Below are 27,595 nucleotides of genomic sequence, written 5' to 3'. Positions count from 1 at the left end.
CATGTCACTTTCTCTGAATCTCTAAAGTTCCCCATAGCTTTACTCTAAAAATATTTTTATTAATAGATATTAAATAATGTACAGAAGGAAAAGGAGCTGGTGTTAACGTTCTGTTTGTTCTGTTATGTTCTCTGCTCTCTACCCTAGCTCTTCTCGTGTCTTGCCTACTTTTTTGGGCATTTTCTTAGCGTGGGGATCTTCTAGCTCCTTGGCCTTGTAATAGTGCGGAGCCACCTCCAGAAGCCAACTGCTCTCAATCTCCAATACCTGGAAGGGAAGAGAACAAAATCAGCAGGGTTCCCTTCCGTCCAACCTAGTTTCTGATGTGTGTGTGTGATTTAAAAGAAGGTTCTCTTCTTTCCCCTTTGACTGCAGGGCTAGGGGAAAGGGTACCTGGCTCTAATACTCTGGATCCCAGGGGCAGACACACATCTCTACATGCTATTCAAGAGCACAAGTAAGCTAACCCTAAACAAAAGCCTGAACGTAAAGACTGAAATACACTCAGGACGGAGCTTATATCTGCTTTGTTCATTATCACCCCAGCACCTGAAACGCTGAGACAATGGGCATTCAAATACTTAGTGAATGAATAAACAGTTCTCAGATCTTAGTAGATGCTGAGACAGCTGTTAGAAAGGATGCATTTCTATCTTATCCTACCTTAAACCAAGGTGCTTTCCTGTTTCTCTGCCAGTCCCAGCAACTTGAACCTGGTTTTTTAGCTTGCCAGGATACCATCTCCCACACAATCCACCTGCCTGGGCAGGGCAAGGTCCCCTCACCTGTCTCATGAACTCTTTGGTGGTCAAGACAAGTTCGTGGTAGAGCAGCCAGCGTGGCTGTTCCTCAAAGAGGGAAGAGTTGGGATGAATGAACACCGTCTGCTGCTGTTTCACTGTGCGGTAGCCACTGCGAGTCAACCGTGCTGTGTGGTAAAAGTAACCAGCAGTGATAGCCTACGGAGCAGGCGGGAAAGGAAGTCAGTGGGAAAGGCAGGCGTCCAGGGACCCTCAGCACTCACTGCCTTTTTAGTTCAGGCTTTGGGAGAACTAGAAAGGTAAGGGCCTTTCAGGGGTCCGGGAAGAAAGCACAGGGAGAGCACACCTTCCACAGGGGAAGGGGCATGTTCTCAGGCTGCTGGCCCCAGGGAGAAGCTTGCTCCTCGGGAGATACTGGGTGGACAGCAGCAGACTAAAGAAACGCTGACCTTTCGGACACGGATATAGTCCCCCTGGCAGGAACTGAGACTGACTTCCACGCGTTCCAGGAGCCCCTCCAGCTGTTCCCGCACATCCCGGGCTCGGCGCATCGATCTGAACTGTACAAAGTTCTCATAGCACCACTGGGAAGAGTAACCACTCTCAGCCCACTGTGAAAAGGGTTGAAAAAGAGGGGGGAAGAGGGGGTGTTAAGTATACAGCGGGACCAGAGTCCCCCACGTCCCCCTCACTCCCACTCACCCAAGCCCAGTGACCTGCGTATAAACGTTCAGCAGAACCAGGTGGTCCCCACCAGGGAGGAAGAAGTTGACACGAGCATTGTCGGCATGGACGACCTTGTCCTTGGGTCGGTAGAAGATGGAGTTGTTGACAGAGAGCATGGCAGCCACTGTCAGGATCTCCTCTGAACAGCTGTACCTGGGGCAGGAAGGGAAAGGCATGGGAGTTCAAAGCGAGACACAGCAACAGGAACAGGCGCAGTGAGGAGGGAAGGGATTGCTGTGCGGTGGATGTCCTCACGTGGGGACAGCAAGTTGGGCTAACGGCTACAAATCAGAGAGTAGATTGATTTTGGTGGCAGAGGCAGCGGTATGGCGGTCAAGGAGGTGAGGGTCGGGTTATAGATAAAACGGTAACAGGAGAGATAACCAGGGAGGCAGGGGCAGGAAGGCCCCGGGGCCCTCTGAGGGTTCTGCAGTAAGAAGGTGCACATTATAGCAATCCCTTTAAGTTCACGTAATGACCTTTAACCTCAACCATAGCAGAGGAATGGCATTTAAAGGTGGTCCCTCCACAGCTGTATCTAAATGCTCTAGTCTGAAACCTTAGGAATGAGTAAGTCCCCAAACCAGCCCTCACTCAGCACTCCTCACGATGGAAAATCTTCCACTTTCATTCATGCCCCCAAATTTTCTACATGCTTGTCAATCTCACCCATTTGATAATCATAACCAAAGACAGGACAGTGTCTTACTGATCCCTCTGGGCCTCAAAAGGAGCAATAAAAGGTATCTAATAACTTGTTATTTGTTAAAGAATAATGTGGTGGAGAGAAAAAACAAGATCACAAAGATGGCCCCAGAGATAGAAAGAGGCAGGGCCAGTGTGTGTGCTGGGGGCCCGGCTGAGTCAGGGGCTTACTTCTCAGAGGCCAGGATCATTTTAGACAGCATGGGGTCCACCGGCAGCTCTGCCATCTTTCGACCAGACTAAGGAGAGGAAAGAGAGAGTTGAGGCCACTCCTCCCTCAGGTGTCCCTCCAACTCTCGAGGGGTCACCCCAGCCTTCCTCCTGCCCCAGCCTGCCGCCCTCCCACCTCACCGTGGTGAGCTCCCCAAGGTGGTTGAGGGCCCCCAGCGCATACAGCTGCTCCAAAGCCAGCAGCAGGGTCTCATATGGCGGAGGGTCCAGGAAATCAAAGTGCATTAGGTCATGGATCCCTGGAGAAAGATGTGAGGGGGTAGAACAGAGTCCCTTCACAAGGACCAGCTAGCCCCACCCCTTCTGTCTCAGGAGGACTGGGGGACCCCAGTCACCTAAACTCTTGAGCAGCAACACGACGTTGCCCAGGCTGGTCCTCTGAATCTCGGGCACTGTGGTTTCTTCCAGCTCGTGCTGATAGGCCCAGGCGGTATACAGGCGGAAGCACTTCCCTGCAGCCACCCGACCCGCCCGACCAGCTCGCTGACTGGCTGAGGCCTGGAAAGAAAGGACAATTTGTCAGGCCCACGGACAATCTGGTGATGGAAAAGAGAAAGGGCAGTATTTCTGCAAGAAATCTGGGAGGGTGTGGACCGCTAATCCCCCTTGCTCTAAGCAGCCTCCACCGCTTCTGAGCTGGCCTGTTCTCCCCCTCGCCCCATGGAGACCCTGCTCAAGCCCAGGCCAACCTTGCTGCAGGGTGTGACGGTGAGCGATTCCATGCCCGTGCGCGGGTTGTAGCTCTTCTGCTTACAGAACCCCGGGTCCAGCACGTAAATGATGCCCTCGATGGTGAGTGAGGTCTCGGCGATGTTCGTTGCCACAACTACCTGAATGAGGGGATGTGGGATCACCCGTAAATCCCACCCACCTAGTTACCCAGAGGAAGTAATTCTGGAAGACGTGGAGTAGACAAACAGGTGCAAAGGAGCAGGAGCTGAGGGGATTTGTGGCCAAGGTCGGGAGAGGGGGACAGGCCAGTAGAAGGGTGGGGGAGATGTGGGGATTAGCAGGGCATAAGGCGGAAAGGAAAAGGAAAGGAAATGAAGGGGGTTCAGGGTTTTTTTCAGAGGTGGGAGCTGGGGGTGTCAGGTTCTGGCCCCATCTTCCCCACTGTCAATTTTTTTTTTTTTAATTTGTTTTTTAGTTTTTGGCCGCACCGCACAGCATGTGGGATCTTAGTTCCCCCAACCAGGGATCAAACCCGCGCCCCCTGCAGTGGAAGCGTGGAGTCCTAACCACTGGACCTCGAGGGAAGCCCCACTGTCACTTTCATATTCACCTTTACACGTTACTTCCTAAAATAGCCCCCTGATGAGTCTCCCTGCTCTACTCCTAGCCCTGGTTACACGGCATCCAGAATGGTCCTTTTAAAATGTGAGCCTGTCACATCACTCCCCGCATCCATCAGTGGCTTCCCACCTTACCTGAGAATCACATCCAAGCCCCTTCAGGCCCCGAGTCCTCCAGGCCCTGGCTACTTTTCTGATCTCATCTCCTAGCACCAGGGCTCCTCACTCCACCCCTGCCCACTGCTGAGCACGCCTCACGCCCATCCTCACGCCCGCCCTCCGCGTACGCTATTCCCTCTACTTGGCGCGCTCTTCCCCCAGATGTCAGCCTGGCTCCTTCCCTCGCCTGGTTGAGGCCCCAGCTTCACTCTCACCTTATCAGAGAGGGAGAGGCCTTCCCTACACCCTAAGGAAAATCCCTTCCTGCCATTCCTCTCCCGACATCCCCAGAGTCAGCCTCCGTCCTCCTATGCCGCACTGTACCTCTTCAGAGCATTTGCCACAAATTGATGTTAGGTATTTATGTGTTCATTGTCTCCTAACTTATATTAGACTAAACTCCATGAGGCTAGCGACTTGTTTGACTTGTTTTGTTCATTGCTGTGTCCTCATCCCCTAGAACAGTACCTGGAACGTGGGAGGAACTCTTTAAATATTTGTTGAATGAAAAGTTACCTCTTTGCTCAAAATCCTTTGATGGCCACTCACTGGTCTAAAGTCCACACTCTTCCACCTGCCATCAAAGGCCCTCTCTAATCTCCATTCAAAGTTGTTTTTAACCTGTCTCCCACTACTTCACCATGTGGGCCTTCCACTAAGCCTGCTGGAGTCCTCTGACCTCAGACACCCCTTAAGCCTTCCTGTGATATTCCCCCATCATCTTCCCTAAAGGTCCAGACCAAATCCCACCTCCTGGCACACCAAGGGCCTCCCTTCTCCTCTGCACCTCTACCATGCTCACTTTCTGGATCACGCATTTGGCTATCTCGCCATTCCCGCTGTCGTCACCCTCTCTCTCCAGCTCCAGAGGCGAGGAACTGCCACCCAGCCTCGCAGCTGCAGCAGTGCCCAGGACACACCTTGCACAGGGCAGGCACACACTTTCCTTTTCACTACTAGTTGCGTGAACCGCAGGGGTGAAGAATGTGGGTTTCTCCAACTGACCTTCCGTGCCCCAGGGGGCGTGGGCTGGAAGATCCGCGCCTGCATGTCGGAAGGCAGGTTGGCATAAATGGGCAGCACCAGGAGCTCCCGGATTTTGGAGCCCAGGCGGCGGCAGCGATCCTGGAGCATCTCACAGGCAGCCTCAATCTCATCCTGGATTTGGGTGGGGAGAGCTGCGTGGGACCCAGAGTCACGCGAGGCTGACCTGCCAGCCCTGTCTTCCCCTGGGATACACATATCACACCCCCTCCCCCACGTCACGCACCTGTCCTGTCAGGAACACCAGGATATCCCCAGGGGGCTGGGTCACATGAATCTGCAGCACAGACACGACACAGGCCTCCAGGTAGTCCGCCTCTGGAGCCTGGCGGGGGAGGAGGCAGGGTCACAGGAAGGCCACCTGCTCAGGCAAATCTCTTCCTCTCCTCCCAGCTTGACGTACACTTTATCCCAGTTTCCCTTTGGACTCTCCATCCCGTCCTTCCCTCCTTGGGACAATTTCCTTCAAAGGCTCCACTGCCTTTACACTTAAGCCCATCCTCCCTGAGTGGGCACCTTGGTATAGAAGATGTCAACTGGAAACCTGCGTCCTGGGATCCGGAAGACGGGGGCGTCATCAAAGAAGGTGGAAAAGCGGGCAGTGTCCAGTGTGGCTGAAGCCACCAGGACCTTGAGCTCAGGTCGGAATCGAGCAACATCCTTGATCAACCCAAAGAGAATGTCTGTGTGCAGGGTCCGTTCGTGGGCCTCATCCACCATCACCACGCTGAGGAAGGAACGGGGGCACCAGTGAGCGAGGGGAGGTGGGTAATGCAGGAGGGGACACTGGGGTCATCAGATGAGAGGATAGGCCCACAGCCTGGCTAGGAAGGAACAGACAGACCTGAACCACCATGATGTGATCAGCCCCGAAGCTCCCGGGGTCCTCTGGGGCAGCAGCCGCGCATCCCTGATTGACCCTGATGCCTCTTTCTGGAGAGAGGGGCAAGGTGAGCCCTCCCACCCCAACCTGAGAGGACTCTGCAGGCTTCTTGGTCTCCTCGTAGCTTAGCTATATGTGTGCCACCTTCTTTCTCCTTGCTCTAGTCATTGGATTTCCTGCCAAGCCCGCAGGAGCTCATCCCCCACTTCAACCCTTTGTGCCTAACTGTGACCATGATGGTGAAGTCCTCAGCCATTTCACAAAGCAGGCTGGCGTGATGGGAAAACCCCACACCCTGAAAACTCTTGCATTAGCTGGCCTTCCATGGGTTCTCAGAGGTTTTTCCAAGGGATGTGAAGGACCAAATCATATCTGTCCCATTGCTCCACTGTAATCTTCTAGGACCAGAAATCCACAGTCTCCTAGGAGCTGAAAAGGCAAGTACTGCTCAGCTGGCCTGGCTCCACCCTCTTCCCATCCATGAATCACTTCTCCCGCACAAGACATGCGCATCCAACCCCTGCTTGGCCAATGCCGGCACTGAGAACTCATTATTCACAGATGAAGCCACTCCAAGACGTGGGCCAGAGGCTTAAGAGTCAGGGCGCAAGCACTCTGACAGCCCCTGCAATCTCTGCCACTCTATGGCTTCTAGGTATTGATCTGAAATCTGCCTCCCTGTAACCTCCCCCATGGCTCCTAGCTGTGCTCTCTGGGGTCACATAAAACAAGTTTGGTCCCTTTCTCATGTAATAATAGCCCTTCACATATTTAGAGGGAACCAGGATGTCTGAGTTTTCCCCTCTAAGCTGAACATTCTAAGTTTTTGCAAGTGGTCTTCATGTGGCTCCTCAAGTCCCCACAGCACCATTCTACCATCCTGATTGTTTTCTGAACTCTGGGAACAACTGGGGAGAGACAGAAAGGCTTTCTCTGTAGCCTCTTCTACCCTCCGGGCCCATCTCAGTTCTAAGACTGTTCGAACCATAAAGATTCAAAAACTGGTAGACAGGACTTCCCTGGTGGCGCAGTGGTTAAGAATCCGCCTGCCAAGGCAGGGGACACGGGTTCAGGCCCTGGTCCGGGGAGATCCCACATGCCGCGGAGCAACTAAGCCCGTGCGCCACAACTACTGAGCCCATGTGCTACAACTACTAAAGCCCATGCACCTAGACCCCATGCTCCACAACAGGAGAAGCCACCGCAATGAGAAGCCCGCGCACCGCAACGAAGAGTAGCCCCTCCTCGCCAGAGCTAGAGAAAACCTGCGCGCAGCAACAAAGATCCAACGCAGCCAAAAATAGATAAATAATTTAAGAAAAAAGAACTGGTGGATAAATCAAAAGAGAAGACAATGGCCAAACTGGCCAGGTGGGAAGAAAGGAGGGAAAAGCCAGAGATTAAAGGAGATAAAGGAAGGTACTGAAGAACAGGAGGGCAGCAGACCGGAGGGAGGCGAAGGCGGGCAGCGCCCCCTCTCATGGGAGCTGGGGGGCCTGTGCTACCTGTAACTCGCAAGGTCAGGCTCAGAGAGGAACTCCCGGAGAAGCATCCCGTCCGTCATGTAGCGCAGGACAGTTCGCTCTGATGTGCAGTCCTCAAAGCGGATGCTGTAGCCGACCTGTCATGTGGGCCATTAGTGATCGACAGTTGGGCTGGTGCCCCCAGAAGGGAGGGCAAAGGGACAAGGGTGAGCACCTGGACTGATGGGGGTTGAGGGGACCTGCAGGCAGCGGGGGCTGAGTCCAGGACCCTAGGGGCTCTCCTCGTCCCTCAGTCCCCACAGATCTCACCTCATTCCCAAGCTTCACACCCATCTCCCGGGCCACACGGGCAGCCACGCTCATGGCTGCCACTCTCCGGGGCTGGGTGCAGGCGATCTTCACGCCTTTCTTTGTGTAACCCTGCATGACAAGAAGAAAGAGGAGGTTTTCCCTTTGACAAATATGCAGCTGGGGCCCAGCAATTCAGAGAAGTTGGAAATGCAGGGCAGGGGGAACAGAGAAACAGACAGAAGCAGAAAACCAGACAAGAAGGGCAAACGGATAGGATGGCAGACCCAGGGCCCACAAAGGGTCCTCACCCAGCCCTAGGCAGTCCCAGCCCTTTGGGTCATCAAGTTCGGGGCTCTGCGAGATTCAAGCTGGAAAAGGACTGACCGGCTGGGCAGACCCAAAAGCAAGGGGAACAAGGGAAGGTAAAAAAGTAGGAAAAGTCTTTTCACTCCTCATCCCTCGGCCCTGCAGAGGAGCAGAGGCCGGGCTGGTGGAGCGGGGTCCATGTTCACACCCGTACGCCACCATCTAACCGTCTATACCTCCTTCCAACGCTAACCTACAGAACACCTATCAGGCATGGACACCGTGGCAGGAAGTGAAAACAGAAGCATGAAAAGGGCGTGGCCTTTATTCTCAAGAACCTCACCACTTAGCAGAAAAGACTAAAGGACTGAAGTAGAGAAGGAAAGTGACTACTCAAAATCGCACGTAAAGGAGCTGACAGGACTGTGCTGGTCAGTGCCAGCTGAGGCTGAGGCTGCCATACCTCCTCAAAGAGGTACTGTGGGATTTGGGTGGTCTTGCCCGAGCCTGTCTCGCCTTCGATGATGAGGACCTGATGATTAGCAATGGCGGCCAGGAGCTCCTCGCGGAACGGGAACACCGGGAGGCTGCGGCGGACGACCTGGATGGACTCCTTCTGCTTGGCCTGGGTTGGAGCGGGTGGGGCTGACGGCTCCTGAGAAGGAGGAGAAGGGCTGTGAGTTTCAGGGCCAGCTCCCCACGCTCCTCGGGACATCCCGCGCCCTCCCTCTCACCTCGTCACCCTGGAGCTGAGTGGCCCGGACGAACTCGATGGTCTCCTCTTCCTCCAGCACCAGCTGATACTTGGGCTCCTGGGAGGCAGCATCTCGGGCCCCAAACTTCAGGGACGCTGCCCCGAGCCGGGCCTCCTCCCAGCGCCGCTGCTCCTCCCCAGGGGCACCGGACTCCTCCTCCACTAGATCCACCGCTCGTGCTGGCTAAAGAGAGAGGGGTACGTGGAGACAGAGCTGCCCTCTCTGCCCAGCACCCCCTCCCCAGCCGCTACCCCCGCCCATGGAGAAAGGCAAGACAAAGAAGGGGCCAGCCAAGCCACCGCCCAAACCCCAGAAGCCTTCCCTCCCCTCCGCATGGGGACTGGGGCTGAAGCGGTGACCCCCTCGCCTCACCTGTCCTCGTGTCTCCTCGGGCATGTGGTAGCGATTGGTGGCCTCCAGCTTCTCCTGCTCCCCAGCCGCCCGGTACTCCCGGGCCAGATCCCGCACTCGCCGCTTGTATCTGAGCTCACGCCGCTCGTGTTGGCTCAGCTCCACATCCCCAAAGAGGAACTCCTCGTCCACCAGCTCGGCCTCCAGGTCCTCAAGCTTCTCGCGCTCCCGCTTGGCCAGGTATTCTCGGCGGGATTTCTTCCGCAGCTCAGGGACCTGGGTCAGCCCAGGGCAGTCAGAGCCTCCTCTCGCTGGAAGAGTGACCCTTTTCCTCACCTACCCCTAAGAGTGACAACCTCCGACAGGCCGGCAAGAGAACCTAAAGATGTGTCCTCTACCTTCCTTCCCTCTGCACTGGACAACGCGACTGACGACATGCCCAACGCTGGGCCCACACGCTGCCTTCCAGCAGGAAGACCCAGCTGGACGTCCTTCCAGGCAGCCTGACCATCTTCGCCAATATAAATTCACTAGAGCTAAGGTGATTATGTGCATATTTTATACTGTACTCTTGCTATTTTATTTGACTTAGTGGAAAGGGGAAAAACATAACAGCTGGTACCAGCATTTGGAAGCACAGGTCTCAAACTGAAAACAAGTGAGACAATTGGAAACCACTGGGTGAGCCAAAAATAGGTATTCTTCCTCCCCAGTGATATGCTCCCTGGTCTTGAACCAAATGACTGCAGTTTGAGGAAAAGGGAAAAATAAATTACACACAAAAAGGCTGGAAGCATCAGAGAGTGGTTCTGTGAGGCAAAATGTAATGAGGGATGTTTAGCTAGGGGACTAACTTCTCCCCCTCAGACAATGGGTCATTTGGCTTCTACATGTTTCCTTTCGATACAGGCTTTTCAGGACACATTGTGGATGACAGAAGACTGGCCACATGCTGAAGGCCTTTCTGGACCCTAACCCTAAGCCCTTCCACTGTGGCAACACGATCTTCCCTGTGTTCCCAACAAGCTCCTCTACTGCAGTGACAAAACCCCACTGCTGCCCTCCCCTTGGGGGCCCTGATTCGATTTAATTGCTTGGTTTTTCTTGTTTGTTCTATCACGTCTTAAAATGGAGTTTATGCTCATGACCTGATCTGAGTACCATAATCAAATACTCCTTTGGCCTGATGGGTGGGGCAGATGGATGTCTTTTTAAAATATGGGCAAGAAATCAGGGCAATCTGAGCATCAAAAAGAAAAATGATATGCAATTATAAAACATTGAGAAATAAAAATTCACGAGTCCAACGTGACACGCGTACAAACAACGGGAAAAAAACTTCTGTCACCGGTGAGGTGACTATTACAGCAGACTCTTTACTCCGAAAATTAGTAATTAAAAGGGAACAGTTTGGGCTTCCCTGGTGGCGCAGTGGTTGGGAGTCTGCTTGCTAATGCAGGGGACACGGGTTCGAGCCCTGGTCTGGGAGGATCCCACGTGCCGCGGAGCGACTGGGCCCGTGAGCCACAACTACTGAGCCTGCGCGTCTGGAGCCTGTGCCCCGCAACGGGAGGGGCCGCAATAGTGAAAGGCCCGCGCAGCGCGATGAAGAGTGGCCCCCGCACTGCGATGAAGAGTGGCCCCCACTTGCCGCAACTAGAGAAAGCCCTCACACGAAAACTAAGAGACCCAACACAGCCATAAATAAATAAATAAATAAATAAAGTATTTAAAAAAAAAAAAAATCAAATACTTTAAAAAAAAAAAAAAAAAAAGGGAACAGTTAAGCATTTGCCCTCACTCTGAGGAAGGCACTGTAGCCCATTCCTTGTTATTGAGGAAAAGTTCTTCTTTATATAAAAAGGTTAGCCGATAAATGTAGAAGGAATGTCAGAATCCAAAAATCACCACTTTGCAATCCCCCATGACATAAGTGATTCAGGAAAGGATTAGCAGTGGTTGCTAAACCATTAGCTGAGAGGCTGTTGGTAGGAAGGATACCAGCACTAACACGCACACAGCTGGACAGTGTGTCCCCCTGATATGACGTGCACATCACCACCCAAGAGGTGTTGCTGCCACAGTTGTTTAATCTGAGTCTAAGCAAGCTGTGGACCCAATTTCCACTTTAAAGTAAGCACTGGGACAGAACTTAATACCACAAGATAAGGATCAGATAAATCCAGAATGTAGGACATGGTACAACATGAGACAGAAAGAAAGAGAGAGAAGGGGGAAATAAAACAAACTGAAGAAACCTAACAACCAAATGCAATGCGTGAACCTTGACTGGATTCCAGTTTGGAAAAAGCAGTTATTAAAGACATTTTGGGGTAACTGGGGAAATTTTATTATAGGCAGGTTCTTAGTTGATATATGAGAATCATCAGCCTGGGTGTGACAATGGCACTGTGGTTTTAGAGAAATGTCTTACCAGGTACATGCTGATGGGACAAAATGCCATGATGTCTAAAACTTTTAAATGGTTCAAAAAGAGAGGAAAAGAAAAAAGCCGCCATTTACATAGGCATTGCAGGGACTTCCCTGGTGGCGCAGTGGTAAGAATCTGCCGGCCAATGCAGGGGACACAGGTTCGATCCCTGGTCCGGGAAGATCCCACATACCACAGAGCAACTAAGCCCGTGTGCCACAACTACTGAGCCTGCACTCTAGAGCCCACACGCCATAACTACTGAAGCCCGTGTGCCTAGAGCCCATGCTCCACAACAAGAAAAGCCACCACAATGAAAAGCCCGCGCGCCACAACGAAGAGTAGCTCCCGCTCGCTGCAACTAGAGAAAGCCCACGCACAGCAACAAAGACCCAACACAGCCAAAAATAAATAAATAAAACTTTAAATAAATAAATAAATAAAAATACATAGACACTGCAAATATTGCACACAGTATTAGCGATTTTTTAATCCAAATAGTCTGGATGAACGTTCATTATACTATTCTTTAGGGCTTCCCTGGTGGCTCAGTGGTTAAGAATCCGCCTGCCAATGCAGGGGACATGGGTTCGAGCCCTGGTCTGGGAAGATCCCACATGCCGCAGGGCAACTAAGCCCGTGCACCTAGAGTCCGTGCTCTGCAACAAGAGAAGCCACCACAATGAGAAGGCCGCGCACCGCAACGAAGAATAGCCCCCCATCTCTGCAACTAGAGAAAGCCCACGTGCAGCAACAAAGACCCAACTCAGCCAAAAATAAATAAATAAATAAATAAATTTTTTAAAAAATTGCCTTATACTATTCTTTCAATTTTCCTATTTGTTTGAAAATTTTCATAATTGAAAAAGAAAAGAAAAATTCAGGAAAGTAAAAACACTACACCAGCATCGAGAGATGTCTCAGAAGTCTCTGGCCACAGTCACTTTGTGGGGTGCGAGCTGAGATGGATATGTCAGGAGAGACCTGATGGCCACTAGGCCATTTTCAGGACACCAAGAGTCTCAGAATTCTTTGGGGAAATCTAAGTGTGACTTACATGGGAAGACCAGGCCTTGGGAAAACTGCAACCCTTCCTAGGCTAACCCCGTAACAAGTCCAGTTCATGAATTACAAGGGCTCTGTCCCTGTGCAGTGAGAAGACCAAATCAGGAAACCAGTGGGAGATCACAAGGCCCCGTGGGGCATGGAGGGATCAGGTGGTAAGAAGGTATGTGGAGATGCTGTACCCAAGCTCAGTGGTCAGCACATCCGTGGGCAGTAGGACTCTGCTCTGCTCCTGTCCTCCAGCCACCCCCTTGACCACCCAGCTGCCTTTGGAGTACATCTCTTTAAGTCTCAGGAACAGGGAAAGCTCACACTCCCCTCACTAACACACAGTGTGATCTGATCCTAAGGAGTCAAAGAGGGTTTCTGGGCCGTTTTCTTCCCTCTACAACTTAAGTCCACTCTCAGCAGGCTCCTGTCAACCAAGCCCCCTCCTCCAGAGACCCAACACTCCACCAGCAGCCCCACTGCACTTCCTGTGCACTCTTTCTCCCTATCCTTAACCACACTCCTTCAGTAAGTCTTTCTTTTTGTCTTCCTGGGCACTGGGACTCACCATGGCTTTCCGGTCTTCCTCAGCCATCTTGAGGCGCTTCTGAGCCTCTTCATAAGCCTAGGAGAAGAACGCAAGAGTGGCCAAAAGTCCCCACGCCCACAGCCATTGCCCTTCTAGAACCACAGGTATCATTCTGATGTTCCCTAGCAAAAAAAATGTTCCCCAGCACAAAGAAATGTTCCCCCTTCACTGAGGAATCTCTGGGGCTGCAGGTTCAGCAGAGAGCCACCTTAGCCCGAAGACCCAAAGACATTACCAGATCACTGGAGGCAGCCCCTTGTCTTCCCAGAGATCACTATCCGCAATCACACCCAACCTCAGACTGGACCCAGGGATCTTCTGGGGACTGACGGAACGTACTGCTCCTACGCACCTTCTTGTCTGACCGCTCCAGGACGTTGCGAGTCCGGTCCTTGTCCCGCTGCCGAACCCGCTTGGCGAACGCATCGCGCTCCTCCAGGTCCTGAAGGCGCTCTCGCTCTGTCCGCTCCCACTCATCCTCTGACTCTGGCTTCTCAGTCTGCTGTTTCCCCCCCCTGCAGCCCAGCCCGGAGCATTAACTAAGGGCATCCAGAGGCTTACTGTCCCATCATCCACCTGCCCCATCCTCTCTCACCCCACTTCTGACTTACTGTGTCTTCCTCTTTCCTTTCTCCGAAAACTCTTCCTCCTCTTCTTCTTCCTCTTCCTCCTGACGTTTCTTCCTGAGGTGTTTCCGTTTTTTCCGCTTCTTCTGGAGACTGCTCCCGGCCCTGCCTACAGTCTCCTCGCTGCTCCCTTCGCTGTCCTCCAGCAACCTGTATGATCGGTTCTTTTCCAGCAGGGCTCTGGCCTCTCGCTCAGCTGCCCGAGCTGGCTTTTCCACCACTGCCTTCCGTGGGACCTGTCAGAAGAGGAGAGGATAAGGGGATGTGAGCAACTCCTGATCCCTGCCCACCTACTCTGCCCTGTTCCTAATTTAAGGAGTAACTTGATCTTAAACCGGCCTTCATTCTCTCTCTTCCCCAAGGCTTCACACCATGTCCGTCAGCCTGAATGGGGCCTCTCAGCTTCATAAACTTCTTTTCAGTCGTTCATTTAACAAACATTTATCGAAGCCTGTTCCATGCACCCACTGGTAGATACTAGGGATACAGGGATAAATAAAGAGACAAAATCCTGCCCTCACGGAGTTTACATTCTCATATCCAATTCTCAACTGCTCAACCTCTCTTCTTCCCAATGACTAAGTCATTCCTACCCAAGGACTGGCCAGGATTGTTGTGCAGAGACCTGTCACAGGCCTGGCACTGTACCAGGCTCCAGGGATACACTGGTGAACAGATTAACATAAAGTTCCTACCCTCCCATCCCTTACGTTCTAACCTCATTTCTCACCAAGCATCTTATGGGATATCCACACCAGGTTATCCACCATTCTCTGAACAAGCTCAACACTTTTAGTATTACTGGATACTTTCTAAGCTCTTATTCTGCAAGGTACAGTTAGGTGGTAGGAATACAAAGACAAGAAATACAGTCTTGTCAGGCTTCCCTGGTGGTGCTGTGGTTAAGAATCCGCCTGCCAATGCAGGGGACATGGGTTTGAGCCCTGGTCTGGGAAGATCCCACATGCCGCGGAGCAACTAAGCCCCTGCACCACGACTACTGAGCCGGCGCTCTAGAGCCCACAAGCCACAACTACTGAGCCCACGTGTCACAACTACTGAAGCCTGCGCGCCTAGAGCCCATGCTCTGCAACGAGAAGCCACTGCAATGAGAATCCCGCACACCGCAACGCAGAGTAACCCCTGCTCTCCGCAACTAGAGAAAGCCCGCGTGCAGCAACGAAAACCCAACACAGCCAAAAATAAAATAAATAAATTTATTTAAAAAAATATTTCATTAAAAAAAGAAATACAGTCTTGTCTTCCAGGAGCTAACCTTTACACCTTTACTCTTCTCCCTTCTCTACCTGACAAATTCCAGAGAATCTTTGGGCCTGCTTTTCCCGGTCCCAACTCCCACCCCTTCTGCCCTCCCACAGCACGGGCCTACACATCTATTCTATAGCCTCACTATTCAAAGGGTGGTCTGTGGACCACCAGCATCACCTGTAAACTTGTTAGATTTGTTAGAAATGAACAAACGAAGAATCCATCCCAGACCTACCAAATCGGAACCCGCATTTTAACAAAAGCCCTGGATGAATTCTGTACCTGTTAAAGTTTGAGAAACATTGCTCTATAGCGCTTAATCCAAAACACTTAAACCATCCTCAATCTTCTCCACGGAAGTAGACGTCTAGCCCGTAGGCGATCACGGACAAAGAATAAATGCTGGTGAACTGAGCTTACTTAATTTTCGGTTGGACAGTTAGCCCGACCTCACCAGGACAAATAACCTGGGGGCGCCGCCCCTGCTCCACCCCCTCTCCTGCCGCTCCCACGCCCGGCCCCCCCCACCCCCGTCCCGCACCTTGTTCCAGAGTCTCAAGGCGAAGTCCCGGGCCGGCCCACTGAGATCCAGGGTATCGGTGTCTCGCAAGCGCTGCACGAACTCCTCTGCCGAGGCGCAGCGCTGCGCGGTACCGATGAGGAACTGGGCCACATGCCGCTCGCTCAGTCCCAGCACCGAGTGCAGCTCGTCTTGCACCCAGCGCTCCAGCCCCGCCGGCGTCGCCATGGCGACTCACGCTCCCTATTCCCGGCCCTGAAAGTGTCTCGAGCAGCCTCGCTGGCGGCCGGGCGGGTCACCCGGAGGCCTGAAGCCCCGGGCCGGAGCCTCTGTCCCACAAAGAAGCTGCCTTAGGACCTAGGGGTTCGGTTTCCGACAGCCCAAAGCAATCTTCCCGGATCTCGGAGGCCGGAAGTGGCTGCACTTTTCCGGCCTAAGCACTACGGTGGCCGAGCGAAGTCAAATCTTGCGGAATTGTACTCAAAGCTTGGGAAAAAACATTTTCATTTCCTCCCCCACCGAATCTCTGTCGCCCTCTGTTGGTCATTCCTGGGTGTTACACTCACTCATTTCATTCAACAAATGCTGAGAGCCTAATGTGTGCTAGGCACAGTTTTAGTCCCCAGGGATATACCAAAGAACAAATCAGAAACAAATCCCTCACAGAATTTACAGTGGCTTGAGGGGGGCGGAGACAAGATACATAAAAAATAAAACATGTAAGTTCTATGGAGCCAAAAATAATGCAAGGTGTGTGTGTGTGTGTGCGCGCGCGCGCGCGGCTGGTGGGGCAGTCTTTCAAATTAGAGGATCAGGTCCATGCTTGTTACAGATTCGGCCGTGCTGATTATAAGTGATCTTTGCTAGGACTGGTACTTTCCGCAGAAGTGAATACAGGTTAGGCTTAAAAGAGGACTCCAGGCAGGAGCAAACTTGGGATGTGGAGAAAAAATAAAGGTGCCCTCTTCTCTTGGTGCTGTCTCTGAAAGTTATTTTAAAAGATCTCCAGGGCTTCCCTGGTGGCGCAGTGGTTGAGAATCTGCCTGCTAATGCAGGGGACACGGGTTCGAGCCCTGGTCTGGGAAGATCCCACATGCCACGGAGCAGCTGGGCCCGTGAGCCACAATTGCTGAGCCTGCGCGTCTGGAGCCTGTGCCCCGTGACGGGAGGGGCCGCGATAGAGAAAGGCCCGCGCACCGCGATGAAGAGCGGTCCCCGCACCGCGATGAAGAGTGGCCCCCGCTTGCCGCAACTGGAGAAAGCCCTCGCACGAACCGAAGACCCAACACAACCAAAAATAAATAAATAAATAAATAAGAAAATCCTTAAAAAAAAAAAAAAAAAAAAAAAAAAGATCTCCAAACTAAGGAATGTGCAAACTGTATTCAGCATTTTTTTTTTTTTTTTTTTTTTTTTTTTGCTAACTGCTTGAGAAACTTACTGGTGGCTGCTTAATTTTAAATAAGCAGAGTTTGTTGCTTGACTGTGCCGTCCTGTGTTTGATCCTGCTTCATACTTTTACAATTAATTGGGTTTATCAGACACTACGCTGGGAAAAGAAACATTTGTTATTCCAGTTAACAGCCACAGGTAGCTCCACATCATTGACTTCTTTCTTTTTAAAAAATTTATTTGTTTATTTATTTTTATCTTTGGCTGCGTTGGGTCTTCGTTGCTGCGCGCGGGCTTTCTCTGGTTGCTGCGAGCAGGGGCGCAGGCTTGTCATTGCAGTGGCTTCTCTTATTGCGGAGCACCGGCTCTAGGCGTGCAGACTCAGTAGTTGTGGCACGTGGGCTCTAGACCGCAGGCTCAGTAGTGTGGTGCATGCCCTTAGTTGCCCGGCACATGTGGGATCTTCCTGGTCCAGGCCTCAAACCCGTGTTCCATGCATTGGCAGGTGAATTCTTAATCACTGCACCACCAAGGAAGCCCTCATTGACTTCTTGAATGCACTGCTTTCTATTTCTGAAATGTACTGTGGACACCCCTGGCACCTCAGAGCCTCTTGCTTCTGCTTTCCTGGGTCACAACTGATTAGGATCTTTACCTAATTAGCTACTAATGTAAGTATCCTGTTTCCCTCCTACCCACATCCTCTCTGAAGTGGCTCATTCTTTTGACACCTTGCTTGTTCCCTTGCTGGTAAATTAAAGACCTTTGGCATATGTTTAAGATCAATTTGTCTAATACACTTTGTTTTTAATAAAGGAGGAATCTCCTCTGACTAGTCTGAGAGGAGCATCCTCTAGTGATAGGAGGACTACAACTACTTAACCATGTCTTTATTAGCCTGGAGAACTTAAAAAAAAAAAAAAACCTGATAAGTAAAATACAGATATTCTACATTTGTAGAAAATAAAAATTCATTGAAATGGGGAAACCTCCCAGTACCAACTACACTTGGGCCACAAAGCCATGAATTATCCCATTGTCTATCAGAGGAGACTCTTTTGAGGAATCTGCACTTCTGTATATACACTATACTTGCAGCAATTTCAGGAGACTTATTATTTATGGTCCTGAGTCTTGGAGTAAAATCCCCTGGATTAGCCACTACTGATCACATACTATCTGGCTGCTTGCATTGCACTAGGCTTCTGAATACCAGAATCCTTCAATTCAGAGTGTCCTTTGCTTCCAAATTTTTAGCTCTTTTCATCTTTTCATTCATTTGTTCAGTCATTCATTCTAAAAATAAATTTTTGTATCTACTAGGTGCCAGGCGTGGGGATGCCGCAGTAAACCCAACCAACACAGTTCGTCCTCATGGTACTTCCAGTCTACTGGATGCTTCAACTGCCCTTTCTCAAACCAGCCCTAGACTAAAAAAAAATTTAAGTTAATTAAAAAAAAAAAGAATTAAAAAAAAACAGGGAGTTCCCTGGTGGTCCAGTGGTTTGGATTTGGCGATTTCACCGCGGAGGCCCAGGTTCAATCCCTGGTCGAGGAACTGAGATGCTGCAAACCGTGAGGCGCAGCCAAAAACAAACAAACAAACAAACAACAACAACAACAAAAATCCAGTCCTTCACTTGCTAGTCCTTTGAGAAACCAGTGCCAGGCTCTCCCAGAGCCCTTTCTACATGTCATTGCTGAGTTCCTGGTTCACCTTCGTCATACTCCCCTCCCACAGCCGTGGCTGCTTCCTCTTCACGGCTAAGAAGAAGATGGGAGGGAGAGGCCTGGAAGGAGGAGCCCAGAGCCCACCCCACCCCCAACATGCACTTTTTCTAAAGAAGAAGCAGCAGGAGAGTCGGAGAGAGCTCCACTTTATTATGGAAAGTTAAAAAAGACAAACAAAACCAAAAAACCAGGCAATTGAGAGGGAAGGAGAATTGGGGGAAGAAAGTTGAGGCGCCTCATTACTCACCCCACACCCTCGCAATTCAGTTCAATTGTGAACCACTAGGAGGAACAGAATTAAATAACTAGAGGGGGATACAGAGTTAAGGTTCCCAGCCTTCCCTCTTGGGGAAAACTGAGACAGTAATACTGAGCAAAGGTGGAGGAAGCCATACCCCCAGGTCACCCCAATGAGGTGACTTCAGGGGACAGGGGAGAGGATTCTATGTGGACACACAAGTAGATGTGGCTTGTAAACCCGGGACTTTGGCAGGTGGGGCTGGGAACTGGGGGGTTTTGTAAACCAGGCTGTGGTCAAGAGAGGAGGCAGGCGCTGTAAACAAAGGGGCAGTGACCTAAGGAACAGGAGGGAGAGGTGCCTGTAAATGCAGTGTGGGCCAGGTCTCCCAGGGACATGGGTACTTAAATCCCGAGAGCCCCAGGGGGTGGTGGGGAGTCAAGGAAGGCTGTGGGGAGAGTTACCCTGACCATGGAGATGGAGAGGGTGCTCCATCCGTACCCCCACACCGCGCCCCGTGAGCTCTGTGCTCCTCCCCAGGACTTGATGGGGATCCTGGGTCACCTAGGATGCACCAGCATGTCTGATAAGGGTGGAAACTGTGCGGTTGCCTCCGCCCCCAGAAACAGGATGAGGAAAGCAAGTTGGAAGGTGTTGGTTGCTCTTCCCTGCCAGGCTCATATTCAGGGTCTGTCTGCTCTGAATCTTCTGGGCTCCAGGATCTTCAGTTCTGGGAAGGAGGGAGGTATATCCCAGTGTTGGAAGAGGGTCACCTCCGACAAGACTCATCTGTGGGAGAGGAGGCAATAAGGATAGAGAATGAGTGACGGTCTCTGCTTCCCGCCTTCCCTACCCACTGCCCACACTGAAGGCCAGTTGGCATGTAGGAAATCTTATAATATCTTCCACATCCTGAGTGCCTGTTACTACTAGTAACAGCAGCCATCACTCATTTAGCCTGGATTCTGTGCCAGCCATTCTCATAACTTGCTTAATCTCACAATAACCCCAGGAGAGGTTAAGTAATTTGATGTCCAGCCATAGTTCCTAGGTGTTCTACAAAAATTACTTAACCCTCTCAACAATTCCAAGAGGTAGTTATTATTAACCCCATTTCACAATAATAAACTGAGGCCAGAGGTCAGGTGATTTCCCTGAGGTCACACCACAATTAAGAGACAAGATGGAATTCAAACTCAGGCCTGTCTGATCCAAACCCTGTGTTTTTAACCACACTAGAGCGCTCAGAAAGAGGCCTGGTTTTGAAATATGGAGACCTCACGTGCACTTCGCTTCCCAGGACCTCCGTTTTCCCATCTGTTAAAGGAGCAGTTGGGCTAGAGGCCCTGCCAAGGCCCTTCCAAGCGCCAACATTAAATCCTCCCCCTCCCTCCTGGACCGCAGTGTCCATTCCGAACACCAGAGGGCGCCGTCGGGCCGGCGGAGGCCGCACTCACCCACTATCAGGGCCTTGGTGCGCAGCCCGCCCTGGAGCTCTGGCTGCAGCAGTAGCAGTTCCTCCTCATCCTCTTCGTCGTCGGGTTGGGCCGCTGGCGGACTGGAGGCACTGGGGGCCTCAGGCTCCGGGCCCAGCTCCTCCAGCACCGAACTCTCGGAGGGGTATTGGTACGTGGTCTCCAGGGCTGTCTCGCTGAAGGAGATCTTGAGCTGAGGATGGGAGAGAAAGGGGGGAGGAGGCGAGGTCAGCAGGGGGAAGACTGCAGGTTAACAGGTGCAGGATGGAGAGTTGGGACTGGATTTGGGCACTCGCTGATTTTGTCCTCCCCAGCCACTCTGGAAGCCAGTTTTCCTTTCAGTACTCTCTCTCCAATCCCAGATTTTCCCTCTTCAATCATATCATTTCAAAAACATTGACTTTGACCTGAGCTTTGGCAGGGGACTAGGTGGCAGAAGTGAGTAACACAGGACCAAGGTTCTGCTTTTAGAGTGTGGGAGGCAGAAGGGTAAAAACAAATTAAAAACATGGAGGTAAGTCCTGTGATCAGAACTGAGTCTTTGGGCACCCTGGGAGCAATCAGGACGGCTACCCAGAGGAGGTGAGGTTTGAAAAGAGCTGGAAAGAGCTGGCTGGGAGGGATCCCCACCAAAAGCAAAGACAGGCACAATGGTTTCCATAGCCTCGGCCCCTTGCTGTTCGGGGGAAACCCAGGACCCTGGTCACCAGCCCCTCCCACCCCCCTCACTCCCCTCCTCCAGCTGGAGTGGACCCACAGGAAAGGGTCTTGGGTCTGAGAGGGGAGCGGAGACCAACAGAAAAGCCCAGAGGAAATGAGACTCCCCCCAAAACACAGGGAGAAGATGAGCCCGAGTGCCTGAAAGGTGCAGCTGGGGGAGGTGACAGGGGCAGAGAGGAAAGTCCGGGCAAACATGGGATGGGGGTGGAGAATGCACCAGAAGGGACGTGCAGAGACAGAGGCAAATGACCAGAAGGGATCTGGACGGGGCAGAAAATCCTTCCTAAACATACTGTCTCAAGAGCAGGCGAGCCCCAGCTGCTCTCACTACCTTTTTACCCTTCCCCTTTGCCCTCCTAAGAAGCTCAGGGGGAAGGGGCAGGGTGGGATTAACTCTGGGAGCCAAAGCGATTAAGGAGACATACAGGAGGATTCCATGTGAACTGCTCAGAAAGGTCCAGATGATCTCCCCAGGCCTCCTCTGGCATCTGTTTGGGAAACTCGGGGCTGGAGCCCTGCACCCCTGAGTCTCTGCAGGGACTGGGGTATGAGGAGAGAAACCAGGACGGTGGCTGGACAGGTGGTTGCTAACACCTGGGTCCCTGAGGGAAGCTAGAACTCAGAGACTGTGTGTGTCACTCCCTGGGTCCAAACCTGGCATTGGCCCCCACCTCACTGGGAGCAAAAGCCAGAGACTGGCCAAGGCCTACAAGGGGCTCCCAGTGTGCCTCTCCCCACTCCTCTCCAGCATCCTCCTCCACTCCAGCCACATTGGCTGTGATTTCCTCCAGCCCCACCAGGGGCACTCTTACCTCAGGGCCTTTGCACTGGCTGTTCCCTCCGCCTGGAACACTCTTCCCCCAAATATCGCTGTGGCTCCCTCTCTCTGCATCACGCTATTATAAAGTTGTCATATTTGCTCCTCCTACCTCCTGGCCCTCTAGGTTCCACTTGTCCCTGTTCTAATGTTTTCCCATAATCACTTACCACCTTCTAACCTAACCTACCAGAGAATTTACTTATTTGTTTACTTATTTGTGTCTGCTGTCAATAGAAACGTGGAAGTTGCCACAATGGGCAAGGAAGGCTTCATCCAGACCTCAGATGTGGTCCCAACAGAGGACCAACACTGGGGGAATACTGGGGGCGGGGGCAGTCCAGTCTGTACACAGTCAACCCCCAGTCTGTGTCTGTGGAACAGCTGGCTGGTAGAATCAAGTGACAGGAACCAGACCCCTTATATCCCAGTTTCTCAAAAGGAACTACTTCTATTGCTGACAGATTTACCCAAACTTCTGGGAACCCATTTCGGTTTTCTTTTCATATCACCTTTTGAGATAACAAGCTGCGTAGTTTATTATCTGCTCTGGAAAAGGATCCATTTTATTTGCTCTCCCTCCACGTTTGTCTCTCTCCCCCCACCCTGCTTCCCTCCTCACCACCAGCCCCAGCTTCTGACTGGGCTTCTCAGGAATGCACAGCCTGCATGGGGCATGTGGGGTGGGGGGTACGGAGGGGGTGACTCACTCCTCTCATCAGCTATATAAGGTCACAAGGGGGCTGGAGAGGGGAGGGGCTGGTCTCCCTGCCAGAGGGGCCTCTGGGGAAGGGCACCAGCCACAGCCCAACCCCTGGGCTCCAGTGGCAGGGCTGGGATTTCTCTCCCAGTGGCAGGGATACATTTGATGGAATTAGCCTGCAAAACAGGAGTTATTTAGGGAAGGGGGGGGAGTGTTGGGTGGCAGGGTCCTCATATTCCTGATCTGGAAGCTGGGGACAGGACATGCCTGTCCCTGATGAGCAGGGTGCTGGGCGAGTGGAGAAGGCCTGAGGGAGGGCTGAGGGGAAGGTGTCTGGGCCTAGAAAACTCTGTGTTGCTTCTTCCCCACCCCCACCCCGAGCGGCTGCTTCCTTATTCTCTCACCACATCCTGAGCACAGTTCTGGCAGGCCCATGGCCCTGCATTTGCCACTCAGCCCCACCAGCCTTCCGGTCCCCCCCCACAGGCTTCCTGTTTGGGCGATCTGCTTCCGGCTCCCCTGCTCCCTGACCTAGGTATGGTCACCCTCACAGGTCCTGCCCTGCGCTCAGACAGTCCCTGGGCTTTGGGACCCCAAATTCATGCTTTCTCCTCTTTGCTTCTCCCCAGAGGCACAAGCCAACCTCTACAGTAGGAAGTGACTTCTCTGAACACCTCGCCCTGGTCGTTCCTCACCTACTTCCTTGCATCTGCCCAGCCTGAAGGGGAAGGGGCTGGTAGCAGTCAGAGAGCTCAGGACAGACTCAGGGACCATGGCTCGGGGATGGGAGCTTAAGCTTCATGTGAAGATGAACTGGGGTCTCAAGTGACCCCGAGCTTTGGTCCCTGTGTTTTCCCACCGATACTGAGGACACAAAAAACAAGTCTGAGGCTGTCACACATGAGATGAGGACTGGAGACTAGGAAGGTCTTCCCAGCCTCTGGAGAGATGAGTTAGAGGCAGAGCCCTCTCTTTCCTTAGAGTTTTTCAAGCTGGAAACTGGTGTATGGGGAAGGAGTTGGGCCAGGGCCAGGGGAAGAAGTCAGCTTGGCTGTTCCCAGCTTCCCTGCGCTGCCTTCTTCTGCTGGCCTCGGCCCCCACCCCACCCCGTCCTTAACTCCCATTGTACTCCCTGCTCTCAGCTCAGTGCCTCCAAATTCACTTCTCTTTCTTTCTACCCCAAGAGGAGGGAGAGGCCGGGATGGCAGGAAGAGAGGGGAAAACCAACTGCTGAGCCAGTTCTGGGGAGGGAGGGGAAGCCCAGGGAGGAAGGACAGGGAGGGAGTGGCGAGGGGGTATTTTGGAAGAGGAGAAGGCTTTTCTTGTCCCAAGAGAGAAGGGAGTACTGTCTGAAGCAGCGGCCCAGCTGGGGGTGTGCAACCTCGAGGTCACCCACTTCAAATGGCCTCTGTGTGAGTCTCTCCCATGGGGCAGACTCAGGGTTCAAAAGCCTTCTCTCTGCTCCTCGGCCAGCCCTGTTCCACTCCCCTCCCCCTGCTATCCTAAGGTGTCCCTACTCCACTCTGCACCCCTCTTCCTCGGGTCTGTGAGACCCTCCTCCACTCACTTCTCCCTACAAGCCCAAAGCTACCCCCTCCACCTCCCCAGGCTTCCCACCCCGACATTCTCCCCGATGGAAGGCTGGAAGTGCTTTTGCCCTGCGGACCCTGCCCTCATAAGCTCCAGGCTGTGGCCTCAGCTCAAGTCTCCCACCAGACGGCCTGGGTTGGGTCACAGACTCAGAAATGGAAAGAATTGGGGGGCTGGGGGCTCAGAGCCTGAGGGAAAGGAGGGTGAGCAGCCTGGGCACACCCTGAGAGGGACACACCCAGGACAGCGCTTGGTTGCGGGGCAGGCTCCTTGGGCTGGGAAGTGAATGGATAAGAAGGGCTACGAGAAGGAAGGGTGTGTGTGCAGGGGAGAAAGAGTGGCGGCAGGAATTAACAAGAATGCATAGACCAAGACAAGAATACAGGCATATGAGACAGACAGGAGCCCACAGAGAGCTGACAAGGGGGCTTCTAAGGAGTCTGACTTGGCTGCTCCCTACCTGTTTGTGGTGCCTTTCAGGGGACCCCTTGACAAGGCAGCTGCGGCCGAGGCGGAGGTAGCCCCCCAGAACCAAGATCTCCTCGGCAGTTGGGTACCGCTTCTTCCCAGCCCCAGGGACTGCAGCGTCAGCTGTGGCTGGGTTGGCCGGAGTGGCAGGGGCTGCAGGGGGCACGGACCTCCGGGGGTTGACTGTGAAGGTGTGTCCGCTGCGGCGGGGGGCCCCCACCCCTGGCCCTGCCTTCACCCCATAGAACAGACGGCTCATGAGGGGATCCCCAGGGGACTGGGGGGCAGGTGGGGCTGGGGGTGGGGGAGACAGTGGGGCTGCTGGTGGGGGCCGGAGTTCCCCTGCTTCCTCTTCCTGCTGTCTAGAGCCTCCAGTCCCAGCGTCCTCTGGTGGGAGGGGGGAGGGCACAGAGCAGCGGTTCTGCAGGGCGCTCAGAGGCCTGCCCTGAGCCCCTGCCTCCTCCTTCTCAGCTTCCCCTTCTCCAGCCTCTGCAGCGAGAGGACTCAGGTGCTTCTCGGCAGACTCTGGAGGGTCTGGTTTCTGAGTTTGAGTCTCTGTGTCCCTGGGTGTCCAATCTCGAACCTTCCCAGAGTTCAGGGTCCATTTCCACCCTTCTGTCAGCCTCAAGCCCCTCTCGCCATCCTCCGCAGGGGTGGGCCTCTGTTCTGCTGCCTCCACTCCTCCAGAACTGCTGTCTGGAGCCTCCCTTGTCAGGGTCTCTGAGGACGCTGTAATCTCTTCTGGGACCATCCTTGGACTTGGCCTCTCTTCTTGTCTCCCACATTCCTCTGAGCAGTCTTTTCTTTCTTCTCCTGAGCTCAGCCTCCACTCTGATGCCTCCGGTTGTATCCAAATCTGTTCCTGAGACTCTCTGGAATCAGGCCTCCATTTATGGGCCTCTGTCAGGCCCAACTTCTGGTTGTCAGACTCCACTGGGCTCAGTCTATTTTCCACCACCTCTTTTCTCCTGGGGCTTTGTTCTTGAGGCTCTGCCAGTCTCAGACTCCGCTCTGGAGTTTCTCCAGGGCTCAGCCTCCATTTCCTCACCTCTGACAGTCTGGAGCTCCTGTCTCCAGCCTCTCCTGGGCTCTGCCTCCAGTCTCGAGCCTCCAAAGGCCTGGGGCTCGACTCTCGAGCTCCCCCTATCCCCAGCCTCCTCTCTCTGGCTTCCCTGGGACTGAGCCGCTCTTCCCTTGACTCTCTTCCCTTGGGGCTCTGATCCCGCATCTCCCCAGGGCTGGGTCTCCGCTCCCAGGCCTCTAAAGACCCAGGCCGTCTCTCTGCAAGTAGCTCTTCACTCCGCTGCTGTTGCTGCTGCTGGCGCTCTTGCCGAATAAATCGGTTCTGGTGCACTGGCCCAATGGCCTCCAGGAGGACAGCAGACTCGTCTGGGTCTGGAGGTCCAGCCTCCGTAGTCCCAGGCGCAGGGCTAGGCTCCCCGGGAGACAGACCAAGCTTGGCCCGGCGGCGCTCCAGAAGCCCCCGCTTCCAGGCTGGCATCTGGGACAGCCGCTCCTGCTCTGCCTTCTCCCGGCCACGAACGGCTGCCTCCTCCTGCCGGCGCCGGGCTAGCAGCTGTAGCTTCCAGTCCGGGATGGTGGCCATGGTCCCCTTGGGGAGGGTGGGGAACGCTGGGGGCAGAGAACAGGAAGGAGAGGCTCCAGAGAGGCCCAGGGGGTGAGAATGGGGGTGGGAGGGGAGGAAGTGGAGCGGAGAGGTGGGACACAGAGGAGGGCAGAGGAGCTGAGGGTGAGGACAGAGGGAAAGAGGGGGGAGCAGGGAAAGGGGAAAAACTGAGAAAGTGAAGAGGAAACTAAGAGCCAAGTTGATGGCGGTCGGGGGATGGGTTGAGAGGAAGAGTGGAGATTCAGGGCAAAGAGGCAGGAGTCAGATTTGTCAGTACAGGTTATTGGGTATCAGAGACAGTCCCCAGGATGTGAGAAGAGAGGAAAACGAGAGAAGTTGGCGCGAGGGCGAAGAGAGAAAAGAGAGGCTGGGCGTGAGAGGGACAGGGTCCAGGCGAGGTTGCCTCACCGCTACCCCAGGAGCGGTGAGAGTGGGAAGTAGAGGTCAGGGAATCCCGCCGGAGAGGGGGCAGTGGGACCTGAGGGGGTGTCGGGGAGGTGGGAGGGCGGAGAGTGGAGAGGTCTAAGGGAGAAGGGGAAGTCAGGGGGCAGAGGGGCGAGGGGGTTCCGCGGCTGCAGCCCGGCGCGTCTCAGCGTGGGCCCCGTAGGTCCGGGCTCCCCTTCCAGCTCTACTCGGGCCACGCCTCTCCGGCCCCCCAGCCCCCACCCCTCCGCCCCGCACTCCGCCCCGAGGCGGGTCAGGGGAAATACCCTCCCCCGGGGACTTTCGGAACCCGGGTGTCGGAGCTGCCTGCACGTTCCCAGAACCCTGGCGTCCACCCCCACCCTAACGCGGTCCCGGCACCACCGCCTGCCTCCCCCACCGGCGGTGCCCCGAGACCCAGACGTGCGGAGCACCGGCCCTACACCTCTTTTTTCCGGAGCCTGCCAGTCCCGTGCCCGGGTCTTGGCTCTCACGGAACCCCGACATAGCCGGCCATCCCCACCCGGCTCTGACCGCACAGACAGGCAATCTCGGCACAAAGAGGAGACAGCCCAAGGTCCGGGCCGGGGACGGGAGCGGGGACGGGAGAGGAGACACCCCCTCCCCAAGTCTGAAGCCCCTCAGTCAACTCACACGCCGCGGGGCTCCCAGGGGAGGGGGTGCGAAAGAGCCTGACGTCCGGAGAGAGGAGGAGAGAGGAAGAGGAGGAGAGAGGGATCGAGGGAGATCCGGAGACAGGAGGGAGGGGAGGAGGGAGGGAGAGGAGGAGGGAAAGAGGGAGCCAAGGAGGAGGGACGGAGACAGAGACCAGGGGGCCGGGCGGGGGGAGACGGCCGCTTTGTCTGAGGACAATGGGGAGAGGGAAGGGGGCGCGGGGCGGAGCCGGGCGAGGGGGCGGAGCCTCGCTCCCTCCG

General features: G+C 53.8%; 2 protein-coding genes across 3 annotated transcripts; both read right to left on the bottom strand.

The window, feature by feature from the left end:
* Positions 1–9: 9 nt before the first annotated feature.
* On the bottom strand, positions 10–15,901 carry DHX16 (DEAH-box helicase 16). Its single transcript, XM_007194014.2, has 20 exons — positions 15,498–15,901; positions 13,673–13,923; positions 13,414–13,576; positions 13,041–13,097; positions 9,010–9,264; positions 8,617–8,820; positions 8,346–8,537; positions 7,595–7,705; positions 7,307–7,422; positions 5,435–5,645; positions 5,145–5,243; positions 4,880–5,032; positions 3,113–3,253; positions 2,759–2,921; positions 2,544–2,662; positions 2,364–2,431; positions 1,478–1,640; positions 1,211–1,372; positions 786–959; positions 10–267 (listed from the first exon to the last, which is right to left on the bottom strand). Exons 1-20 carry the CDS (start codon positions 15,702–15,704, stop codon positions 139–141), a joined length of 3,138 nt encoding a protein of 1,045 aa, XP_007194076.2. The 5' UTR covers positions 15,705–15,901; the 3' UTR covers positions 10–138.
* A 2,828-nt stretch (positions 15,902–18,729) lies between these two features.
* Positions 18,730–27,579, bottom strand: PPP1R18 (protein phosphatase 1 regulatory subunit 18). Of its 2 annotated transcripts, XM_028161788.2 has the most exons (4): positions 27,315–27,579; positions 24,603–26,242; positions 20,295–20,505; positions 18,730–19,626 (listed from the first exon to the last, which is right to left on the bottom strand). In XM_028161788.2, exons 2-4 carry the CDS (start codon positions 26,214–26,216, stop codon positions 19,607–19,609), a joined length of 1,845 nt encoding a protein of 614 aa, XP_028017589.2. In that variant the 5' UTR covers positions 26,217–26,242; positions 27,315–27,579; the 3' UTR covers positions 18,730–19,606. The 2 variants fall into 2 exon arrangements, with proteins under 2 accessions (XP_028017589.2, XP_057410695.1); XM_057554712.1 differs by lacking the exon at positions 27,315–27,579 and having other exon boundaries at positions 24,603–27,306.
* Positions 27,580–27,595: the final 16 nt, after the last annotated feature.

This window comes from Balaenoptera acutorostrata, chromosome 10, assembly GCF_949987535.1.
Source record: "Balaenoptera acutorostrata chromosome 10, mBalAcu1.1, whole genome shotgun sequence".
NCBI lineage: Eukaryota > Metazoa > Chordata > Mammalia > Artiodactyla > Balaenopteridae > Balaenoptera > Balaenoptera acutorostrata.
Note: the sequence above shows the minus strand (reverse complement) of the source record. Positions and strands in the feature narration are given on the sequence as shown.

Excerpts from the sequence above, each read along its gene's own strand:
- DHX16 (XM_007194014.2), bottom strand. The coding sequence starts at position 15,704 with ATGGCGACGCCGGCGGGGCTGGAGCGCTGGGTGCAAGACGAGCTGCAC. Across the intron at positions 13,577-13,672 it reads AAAGGAAAGAGGAAGACACA|GGGGGGGAAACAGCAGACTG; the intron begins GTAAGTCAGAAG and ends GCTGGGCTGCAG. Across the intron at positions 960-1,210 it reads ACTATATCCGTGTCCGAAAG|GCTATCACTGCTGGTTACTT; the intron begins GTCAGCGTTTCT and ends CCTGCTCCGTAG.
- PPP1R18 (XM_028161788.2), bottom strand. The coding sequence starts at position 26,216 with ATGGCCACCATCCCGGACTGGAAGCTACAGCTGCTAGCCCGGCGCCGG. Across the intron at positions 20,506-24,602 it reads CTGAAAGGCACCACAAACAG|CTCAAGATCTCCTTCAGCGA; the intron begins GTAGGGAGCAGC and ends TCCCATCCTCAG. Across the intron at positions 19,627-20,294 it reads CACCAAGGCCCTGATAGTGG|ATGAGTCTTGTCGGAGGTGA; the intron begins GTGAGTGCGGCC and ends CCTCTCCCACAG.